The sequence below is a fragment of the Lissotriton helveticus genome, chromosome 12 (assembly GCF_964261635.1).
Source record: "Lissotriton helveticus chromosome 12, aLisHel1.1, whole genome shotgun sequence".
Classification (NCBI taxonomy): domain Eukaryota; kingdom Metazoa; phylum Chordata; class Amphibia; order Caudata; family Salamandridae; genus Lissotriton; species Lissotriton helveticus.
Window position 1 is genome coordinate 876,393,934 of NC_136073.1, and position 11,409 is coordinate 876,405,342.

The following is an 11,409-nucleotide window of genomic DNA, read 5'->3' on the forward strand; positions in this document are numbered from 1 at the left end:
ATTGGTTGTTAGATGTTTTACTGATACGGTAAGCACTTTACCAGGATGCACGGTGCTCCTGGCTAGGGCTAGAACGGTAGGACTACCAGAAGGTGTCAGCATGCCCCTTGTCAGTCACGGCAGATACAAGGGGCCCGTACATCATATAGGGAATAAAAAAAAATTCTAAATAAAAACTTTACTTTACATTATGAAGGATACTACAAGTCACCTCAGTAAATGAGTTCGGCATGTGGCCTTGAGCTTCTGCGTTGTGAAAACTCTGTGGTGCCTTGGAGGGCTCAGAAGGTACAGAAGTGGAGGTCTTTAGAACATTACTAATAAAGTATCTAAACTCATAATATACAATGTACATTTAAAAAAAGGTTCCAACATACATGCGGCAGGGTTAGACAGTTACTATCTATTGCAAAGCTGGCTTAATTAAGAGTCAACGCTTTTCAATGGAGTTCTTTGTTGCAATATGGACAGAAGACAAAAAGCACAGGTACACAGTGCCAAAGGACCACTTGATACAGCAGAACTTTCATAAGCAGGCCCAATAACCCCTGTCTCCCTCAAACGTCAGTCATATGCCCTATGCACCAGTTTCAATTCCCATCTCTGCCTGTTCAGCTCATGTAAGAAAGGTAAGAGCTGATCCTGTATGTCGAAAGCTCAACCTTCTTAGTTTGCAAATAGTTAAACACTAAGCCAGTACATGAAACATTAGCATGGATACCTTGAATACAATATTTCCATTCCAATTAAGAAGTAGTCTATTGCCTTTAAACAAGATGGAAATTGACTTCCTTCAGGGATTGACTTAACAGATTCAAATAAGAGAAGGCAATTACTTTTTTTTACGAGTGTAGCAGTAGCAGTTTCTAACCTGTACATGAAAGCTCCTGACTCAAAAATTAAATCACTGCTCCTTAACTTACCAGAATGCAGGTCTCTTTGCCTTATTGTCTGTAGTTCTTGATCTCCGAGAGTCCATGGCATGCTCAAGAAGACGATCAATCGTCTGAAACACATCAGAATCTATAGGGCGACACAAGGTACACTGAACTATAACTGTGCTTGTCTACAATTATTTGAGTGGCAGCTTTTTATGCAGTGCACCAACCAAAGGTTTAGTCAGAAAATTATCTGACGTGAATCAAAAAGATCATTGCATGTGGAATGCTGTGCAAGTAATATAGCCTCAAAGTAAGCAAAATTTCTAAATATCCTCCCACCCAACAAGGATAGAGTTGCACTGGTAATCACAACTATACACAGCAGTCAACTCTCCCAAAGGGGTCATTGCAAAACCAACACAAAGGCAATTTTAAATAAAAAAATGGGGGGGGGGGGGGGGGGGGTGAGATGAAAGGGTAATCCCCATCCTATTGCCTCTTGTAAGATGAAAATTGAGGAGGGGCTTAGCTGGGGTCAGAAAGGGCTCCCTCAGCCCATCATCCGTGGGGACATGGTAGTGGGGCTCATGCATGGAGCCAGTGGCCCACATTAATTCCATTGCAGAAAATCCCCATTGGGGGGGGGGGCTTCAAGAGCAAAGGAGAGGATCTACCCTTTCCCATGGTGCCTTTCCATCCCCCCGTACAATAGTGAGCATAAAATTAGATCTTAAGGTGGAGTTTAGAAGCCCTTCCCTGCACAATTAACACCATTTTAACCTGGTGACTACATTCAACACAAATTCGAAGCAATAAGAATAGTTCAAAACATCAATTCAAATGCCTATTCTCATTCATTCTGTAGCACAATAAATCACTGCTCTAGCTTTGATAATTCCACAGTAAAGCATTCAAATGACCCAACTATACTGTGAATCCCTCATCTACAAGTCAACGTACACCCCCACTCCACCCCCCCCCCCCAGAGTCTGGAACCCCGATTAGCATCTGAGAACCAGGTTTTGCACATTTACCTTCAGGCTGCGACTTGATCTGCGAATCACCTTTTTCCTTTTCTGTAGAATTGGTATTGGACTTCATGCGGAACGGTGTGCCACTGTTTTCAAGATAGGATTTAAGATGAGACATGTACTCTTTCCCAAACAGAAAGGAATCATCAAGATTTGGGAATCCGGAAGGTTTTGCCACCTTGCCTCTTAAGCCAATGGTTTCAAGAATTCTCTCCTGCCTCAACCATGTAGCGAGTGAGTAGGTTTGGCCAAAGAGCACCAGGGATTTACGACACAAAGAGATTGTATTTTCTAGAGCAGCAGGCAGCTCAGCAGGTTCAAAGCCTTTCTTGAGTTCAAAGGTATTGCAGGCCATAAGCAGGGGAACAACACTCCTCAGAAGCGACTCTTGGATGCTCATCATGCTTTTATCAAATGGTTTAATCAGTGCAAAGAAGTCATTCTTTGCTACTACCGCATTTTTATTCACCAGCAGGTTTAAAAGATCGTTATCGACTTTGGGACTCTTCAAAGCTGGGTGCTTTAACTCTCTGACCATACTGAAACAGTAATCTCTATGCTCAGGTTTCAGGGAGCATTTGAAAGAAGCTAGAGTTTTGGCACATGCCTCCGTTTCCGCCAAGAAGAGTGCATTGTGCTGCTGAAGAAACTCCGGGGAGTATTTAACTTTGTGAAACTCCGCCCAGTGAATCAACTGACTTCCAACTTTAGAAAAAACATCGCTGTCGTTCACATCAATCTTGGGTTCTCTAACATTCCATGCTTCTTCATCTCTTGTAGGACCAAGCTGAGCAAACGAACCCTCCTGTGCCTGTGCTGCTTGGGCTCTGATTTTCTGCCGCACTGATTCATAATCTGGACTCGTTATTCCTCTAAATGCTTCTACCCTTCGACTGCCTTCAAAGTCACGTTCTTGTGCTCGAAGGGGGCTACGATCTCTGCGTCGAGAAAGAATAAGTTCCTGTTCTCGCAACCAAGCAGAATCTATAGCAGCTGAGTTTAACTCTCGCCCCCTTAACTCGGGACTAGCGAAATCTCCCTTAAAGTACAGCTGTTCACCTATTGGAGGGCTACGAGACCTTCTACGATCTGGAAAAACATAATGAAGACTTGCAGACACTTCATCTTCTAACTCCCGAGTGGATGGTCCTGGAAATTCACCTCTACTTGATCGGAAATACCTTTCAATGTCTCGCAAATCACTTTCATGTCTCTCCATTCTTGGGACAGACCTTGAAGGACCTGAAAGTAATAAAAAGAAAAAAAAGCTTTAGCCTACTTTATAACCAACTATTGTCACAGAGATACGGATACCATTTGAAATAGGTGCGGGGGGGGCGAAAAGGGAACCAAACAGCATACAATGGCCACAACTTGCATTCAGTCAAGCATTTGATGGGCTTTCAATATGAACTACATTGCATTTAAAGACATGAATACCAAGACATCCAATCATGTATTTCGTGTAATTACCTCACCTAGTTTATAGTAACAATATTTAGCGTGCACAAACATTATAGAATGCTGCATTCCTCCAAAACGTTATACGAGTAGTGGCATGGACCGTCTGACTATACAGTGAAAAGTGGCAGTAGAAAGCCCTTTCTAGAGCTCCAGTCTTCGGGGTAAGGTTGCCTAGAAAGATTTTAAAGCTTGAAAAGGTATTTAGGCTGTTTTATGTTCCACGGCCTGCAAAGAAACATTAGTCCTACTTCAAATTGTAGTTTCTCAATGCCTACATAGACTTTCTGCAAGGTGAGCTTGTGTTTCTAGTAATGTTAATTAAGAATCAATTGTTAGTTAGGAAATGTCACTTCTAATTATAGTTCAACAAAGGAATCACCTCAGACATCATACAACTTTCATTAAAATTGAAATCAGAAGCCCTGCAAAAAGTAACTATTTGCCAGAGAGGAGCTGGTGGACAGTTGTGTTCTCGTTAAAGCAACAATTTTAACTTCTGAAATCTGCCATGTGGAACACTTCACATTGATTTTTTTAAATGGCTTTATTTAATTTATAATACCCTTATTCACAAGTTGCCTGAGCATGTTTCCAGTGGTACCTACCATGCAGTTGTAATTCGCGTAGAGTTTCTCGAATAGCTTCATCCTTGGTTAGGTTGTATTTCCGAACTTTATCTAGTACCAAAGCATCAAATGCATCTCGGGTAATTCTCTGTTCCGGCATGTTTTAAACTGAAAAACACAGTAAAGTCATTAAGTAAATAAACCTTAATTTTAAATTAGAACAACATTTGAAGGATTATTCAAACACTAAAATCTCAATACCATCTTTGCTACATACAATGCGATGCATTTGAAAAATTACTAAAAGTTAGGACAACTCAAACCACACAGGCAAATTCACTGTATAAACCGCTTTTGAAATAGACACCAAAGAGCCAGAAGAATAAAAAAATTATATTGTAAGCCTCCTTCAGCTCTAGACAAAAGTCAACGAAATCGGCTTCAGAATACAATAGGTCAGAGAGATGCAGATTCAGATGACCCCATTGTAGTTGCCCGAGACCACCTGGGGGTCTAGCAGCATGTTGGAGATCATCATGGAGAGAGAAGTGTTATCCTACGCCAAATCCAACAGATGGTGATGAATCCATCAAAAGAGGCTCTACAACACGTTTCTCTATGTCTAGTGAAAAGAAAGAAATACATAGAAATATAAACCAGTCTCATAGTACAATCTTAACTGGAAACATACACAATAGCCTGCAACTTATCTCTCGACTGCGGAACAGTTTCAATTGCACAGCAAAGTCCTGCAAATACGCCTTGAACACAGTAACTCCTGATCAGATACGGACAGAATTTAGAGCCACCCGGATGCCCCAAAAGTGGGATTTAACAATCTTGAGGTACATATAGTAGCGCTATAAAACTGAAAGCCCTAATATGCAACGAGTGTTGGCCTTCTCTGCCCAGGTTTCTATAACAAGTACCAGCTTCAAATGAGGCAGGGGGGTTGCTGTACTACAGCGTCTTGCTCCAGGTGGGTAGAAGTAAGCTTTTCCACATAGATGGTGGTAGTGATGAAACGAGGCACGAGAGCTCAGTTCAGAATACTCTTAATGGCAAGAAACATGGCAGTAACCTAAACGGGTAATGCAATCACCTCTCACAAATTATTTATTCAGTTCAGAATTGTTTTAAATTATATTTTATATAGAGAGCTGGCAACCAGCCTACAGAGGCCCTAATGAGGTTCGGGGAAGAGCTGCACAAAGAACCAATCTCGCCGTGATCAATGGCACACGAGGCCAAAGTGTGCATGTCAACCTCACGCCAATGCAAGGAAGTCACTTGGGTAATATTAAGGTGTTTTGATTACAAGACTAGTTAAAGAAAAGGGGGGGGGGGGGGGGGAAGAGTTCCAAAAGACAGTTTTACCTCCAACCCCCCAACAAAAATAAAACTAATATATATTAATCAAATACAAGAATAAAGAGATCTAACCCGTTCATAAATTATAGTTACAATTACACAAAGCTTCCACATTAAATACAAGTGTGTGTATGTGTATATATATATTTTTTTCCCTTTCTTAAAATGGCACCTCCAGGACCTTTCAAACACCCACCCCTCCCTGTTTGGCTACCGCTTGTATTCATAGAAAGGATCAGGGGCGCTTTGGGCTGAGGTCCAGGCCCACAGACGGCCGGAGGCGGCGGTTTCATCCTCTTACAACCAGGGAGACGTTCCCTTCACTCAAAATGGCGTCCGCAGCCGTTGCCGAGCCGCGGGGTTACACGGCCCGGATGCGGAAGCGGGGGTTCGGGAGAGGGACTCTTACCGGCCGGAGGGGGGGGGGGAGGGAGGTTGTCTGCTCCTTGCCGCCGGTCACCGGAGTCCAACGCACCGACCCGACCTCTCGCCGCCGCGCGCCCCTGACGTCACAACAGGAACAACGCACTGCGAGGGTCGCATCAGAAACAAACAAAGGACCAACCTCCGAGGAAAACGGAAGTACGTCCCTACTCTGCGACCGTGACGGCCATTTTCTATTTATTTATTTAATGCGATTTTCTATAGCGCGAGCTTTACCCGAAGGTGTCAGAGCGCTTCACATAAGAACATACATGCCAACATTTCAGGAGAGCAAAGTGGCAGATTTAAAAAACAACATTGGAAATGCAATAGGTCTCGCAATAAAAAAGTTTGAGTTTTTGGTGTGGTAAATTTAAATATTTACATTTTTTTATGTTGTGCAAATTATAAAAGGTTTTTTTTGTTATTATAAATGCCAATAGTTATAAAATTATCAAATGTGACATCTATAGCATTAGTAAAGGTACATGTTTAGTTTTCCCCTGTCTTACATGTATTGATCTGACAAATCACCAACAACTTCCGCCCCATCACTAACCTTCCCTTTCTTGCGAAGATCACAGAAAGATGTGTAGCAAAACAACTCTCTCGTCATATCAAGGACAATGATCTTCTTGACAATTGTCAGTCCGGCTTCATCCAAAACTGCAGCACTGAAACAGCCCTTCTGCAAGTGGTTGATGATGCGCTGAGGATACTCGACTCAGGGGGGTCCTGTCTGCTAATTCTCCTCGACCTTTCCGCAGCCTTCGACACTGTTAATCACAACACCCTCCTCAATATTCTTCAACAGAGAATGGGCATGGAGGGCACTGTGCTTAAATGGTTTGCATCCTTCCTGTCTGACAGATCTCAAATGATCAAAATAGCGAACAGTCTCTCTTCTCCTGTGGCGGTGGGTCAAGGTGTTCCCCAAGGTTCGATACTAGCACCAACATTGTTCAATCTCTACTTAGAACCACTGGGAAACCTCCTAAGCAAATCTGGGATTCACTATCATCTCTATGCAGACGACACTACCTCAAGGTTGCCTCCACTCATGATCTCTCCATCCTAAGATCTACTCTTGACTCCATTCAAAACTGGATGTCAACTCATCAATTGATTCTGAATCCCTCCAAAACTGAATTCCTCCTCTTCTCCTCCTCACTCTCTCCTCCCCCGGTTCAATCATGGATGGATCAGATGAATCTACTAAACAATAAACCCATCATTGTCGACAGTGCAAAATCCCTTGGTGTCATTCTAGACAAAAAACTCAATCTAACTCCCCACATCAACTCTATTGCAAAATCTGCTCGCTACCAACTGCGCCTTCTTTGGGGAATCCGTCGCTTCTTCCCGGAGCAGGACCTTATAGCCCTGGTGCAATCGCTGGTCCTCTCTAGACTAGACTACTGCAATTCTCTTCTTACTGGCCTCCCCAAATCTCACCTGTCCCCACTTAAGTCTGTCAGCAGCTCGTTTCATTTATGGGGCCAAAAGAAGCGATCACATCACACCGATGTTATCCACCCTCCGCTGGCTTCCCTTCGAGGCTAGAGCTATCTACAAGACTGCCTGCATTACCCACAAAGCCTTGCACTCCTCATCTCCCCGCTACCTGGCGAATAAACTGAAACTCTCTGGTGGCTCTAGACTTTCACGCAATGCGGAGAATCTACTGCTTGAACCTCCCACTTTCAAGAAGGAAAGAACAATGGCCCAATCCTTTTCAGGCAACGCAGTGAGAATCTGGAACTCCTTTCCACCTCAGCTCCGGACCACCGCCTCCTCCCAGGCCTTCAAAAGGGACCTCAAAGTTCTCCTCCTCCAGAGACACCTCCAAAAGTAATTCACGTCCTCTTGCTATTTGTGAGGAAGACTTCCCACTACTGATAATTTCTACTTTTCATGACCATGGAAGTGCCTTCCCAGTGTATGCCTGTGATTGGAGGGTCTGCCTTTTTGCAGTATTTTCCATGTACTGGTGTTCGGTGCCCTTTTGTAACATGCACACACCACTCTGCCCTTGCAACACACGGCTGCTACCTCTCACATGTTTTTACCTTTGATACTTGCACAAGTGCCACCTTGCCCACGTAACGCTTGTTCCTGTGCCTGAGTGTCTAGCACTTATTGCAGTACTATACCTCAAATTATACTCTGTTTTCTCTTATAACTGCACACTTGTCACTTTCATCTCTTCTTGTGCACTTTTGACTACCTCATGTATTTTTGGTTGCTCACAATTTTTACTCAAGTATTTTGTTTGCTCACGATTGTCACTATTACCTTTACTACCTCATGTATTTTTGGTTGCTCACAGTTTTTACTACCTCATGTATTTTGTTTGCTCACAATTGTCACTATTACCTTATGTAAGTAACGTATGTTTTTGCAATCTGTTCTTTTGTAATGTTTCTCATTATGTTTCATTTCTGTTCCTAATGTGAAGCGCTCTGACGCCTTCGGGTAAAGTCCGCGCTATATAAAAATGCATAAATAAAATAAAATAAAATAAATCAGAGCGCTCAGCAGAGGCACCCCCCACATGGTCGCACCACCTGAAACCCAATAAATTCAGACCACACCATTATTTTTGTCTGGCGAGCCTGTGTCCTTACACCATCCGCTCTGCACTGTGCCCTACATTCAGTGCAGCTATCTTTGCCAAGGTGACCTATCACCGTCCTTAACCACATTTGCTCTGCACTGTGCCCTACATTCAGTGCAGCTATCTTTTCCCCGGTAACCCATCACCTGTGGACGCACCCTTTCCTTTCGCTCCGGGCAAGCTTCTGCTTCCAGCCCGACCGTGTAACCTTTTACCTCCGGTTCCCACGCACTACTTGGGTAAGCGTCTGCTTTAACCCAACCGGACGGCCCTTTTGCTTATGGTGTCCACTCACTCCCGGGTAACCATCGTGTTCCCACCCGGCCAGGTGACCTATCACTTCCGGTGTCCACACATGTCCTTCCGGGTAAGTGTCTGTTCCCACCCCAGCCCAGGGCCTCTTCCCTTCCAGTGCGTACCCTCTTGTTACCTGGGCAAGCCGATGTGCTTCCTGCCCGCCAAACCTGGTTGGCTGTTCCCCCACCCATCTCTGCGAGGTGCCCTGTTACCCGGTACCCAACTTCCTCTATGTCACAGGCTCTGCCCTCTGTTGTGTAATTGTTTACTTCCGGTTCACCTGAACACAGAGAGCTCGGGGAGCTTGCCAGTAACCCCCTGGGTCATGACTGCCCATTTGCGGTCTGTGCCCGCTTTGCAACCTGCTTTTTGTACTATTCTTGGATCGCTTTGTAAGTACCGCCATGCCTCGCTGGAAGCTATCGCTGCCCGCGAGGCCCCCCCATGCCATTACTGCGGCCCCATTCTTTATTTTTTAATTTTTTTTTTAAGAACCTTTATTATCACTCCACATAAATACAAGCATAGGCCTACAACCATCCCGGCCGGCCGCTAGGCAATTCGGAAATTCAGCAAAGCCATATAGAAAGATACAGCAGCCCATAATTCGGGGTCAGATAAGCATCCAGGATATAACTTGTATTCAAGCGTACAGCGTGATAATCAGGAGTCAAGAGGGTTAATTTTACAGTGAAGAAAAAATAAAAAATAAAAAATATCAGAATAATTGCCATACAGTCATACATGGTCCTACAATAGCAACATGAAACAGAAATCTGCAAAGAGTGCGAAAACACTTAAAGACATGGGGGCAAGGCATACGAGTCAGGATAAATGTAAACAACACATACAGGCCATGTCGAACAGCACCCCAGCCCTTAAAACAAAACAAACTGTAGGAAACATGAAAAACGACGACACCGGAAAGAAGAAAAGACAAAGGGCCATAGAGACAAAGAAAGAACAAATAAACAACCCCCTTCCCCCTACCCCCCACCCTGCACCCCTGCAGAAGGCTACGGCCTACCCCCCCCCCAGCAGCGTGCCTGTCGCCCTAAATGAGAACCCAAAATATAGAATAATAGAAAAAGGAAAAAGAAGGAAAAAATGTGGAGGAGGGCCCTCGATCAGACCACCCGCCCCCCCCTCACCCATCGCGCACAATAACCATCATAAAAGCAGGTCAGTATAGCCACAGTAAGCAATAATTATCAATTCAATCAATAACATCCCCGTTGAGTGTCCCTCTAATCACCGTCAGCCAACCATGCGTTCCACTATGTCCTATACGGTCTCACCCCTGGCCTTTCCTATCAATAGTACCCACATGCGGCCATTCATCAATCGGCATACAGAGCAGTGCGGTGGGTCCAACCGATCCGGGCGGACCGGGCAGCGCCATTACTCCATGGGACTGTAGCCCCCAAAACCCAGCCGAATACGGTTGGCGGAAATCCGTCTGTGTCAGTATCGATACCGGAAACATCCCCCAGTCCGAATACAGTCTCACCAGCCAGGAAGAGAGGGTCACACAATCCGGTAATCGTTGAAACGCCGCCGGGGCAGCCCGAACTATGGATCGATGTTGTTTCTTCAGCCGCCATACAGATAAGGGCCCTGACGAGTCACTCACACATACAACAGGGTAATCCAAAGCGGTATCAAGGACCGGGTCCATCGGCGTCTCCACGAACGTAGGCGCAGCTGGAACATCCATCACTGACGCAGAAGCGGGCACATCGGCGCTTCCTTGAGATTGAACCATGCCCATGTGGAGCGGCGGGACAACAATGGCGGCCATCCTTCTTCCCAGATCCCGAGCGTCCCGGATCAGGGTCAGATGCAGAGTTGTTAACGCAGCCAATATATCTCTGGACGTGGGCTCTTTCTCGTGTCGCCAGATCTCAGGACTCTCTCGCACAACGGCTTCTCTGCCCGGATGAGGTGTGCGTAAGAGGGTGCTATCCGCCATCTTAGCTGATCCGGCCTCGTCATTCTCCACCTCACCTCGGGACCGGCCCCACACCAGGGAGGGACAGGATTCACAACGGGAATCTCAAAAGTCAAGGCAGGGTTCTCAGCGGAGAGTCACCAAAAGGCTAAAAACTCCGCCTCTCCCTGGGGGCCGCACGCTGACTCCGGGAAAAGTCGTTAGTGTGCCCGGATACAACACCGGAATGGGGGCCAAGTATCACGCACTCCCCTCTACTCAGCTATAGCGCACTCCCCACATGGTTCTCCGCTAGTTGGGCTGGGTCGGCACTGTCGCCAGCGGCCATCAGGTCTTCAGTTCCCTCCGGCCGACTCCTCACCGTCACCAGAGGCCGCTGTTGTTGCAGTCACGGCCGGCCGCTCTTCGCACTCAAGACCCCGGTCCCAGCTCCGTGAAGGCCGCAAAACATTCTGGGACATTTCAACGGGTCTGCAGCAAGCAGAAGCCTCGGGAGCGAACGGTAAGTGAAAGTTATCCTTCACCTACATAAATATGCCGTTACGGCCCAGGATAGTTGCCAGGATATATGCGCGGGGTGAGAAGGCTCACGGAGCCGAGCGTTTACGCAGCCATCTCAGTCGCCATCTTGGCTCCTCCCCCTGCGGCCCTGTTGGACAGGCCACATGAAGGGCCGCTCTCCCCCGGCCCAACCAGGCCCGAACCAGCCACGCAAGTACCACACACCACCATTGCACGTCCACCGTCCCCGCAGGGACCCCTACACTCGAACCTGTTGACCGCGTAGGCCGACCCACTACCGGCCTGC

General features: G+C 46.0%; 1 protein-coding gene across 3 annotated transcripts in view; it reads right to left on the reverse strand.

Moving 5' to 3' along the window:
* Positions 1-5,882, reverse strand: part of LOC144799207 (SURP and G-patch domain-containing protein 2-like) — a 47,691-nt gene extending 41,809 nt beyond the window's left edge. Inside the window, exons 1-4 of one of the 3 annotated variants that reach the window (XM_078670469.1) lie at positions 5,723-5,882; positions 3,982-4,110; positions 1,916-3,154; positions 924-1,023 (exon numbers count right to left, since the gene is read on the reverse strand). In XM_078670469.1, the coding sequence (XP_078526595.1) occupies positions 924-1,023; positions 1,916-3,154; positions 3,982-4,102 (1,460 nt within the window). In that variant the 5' untranslated portion in view covers positions 4,103-4,110; positions 5,723-5,882. The other 2 variants (XM_078670470.1, XM_078670471.1) reach the window with 2 other exon arrangements.
* Positions 5,883-11,409: the final 5,527 nt, after the last annotated feature.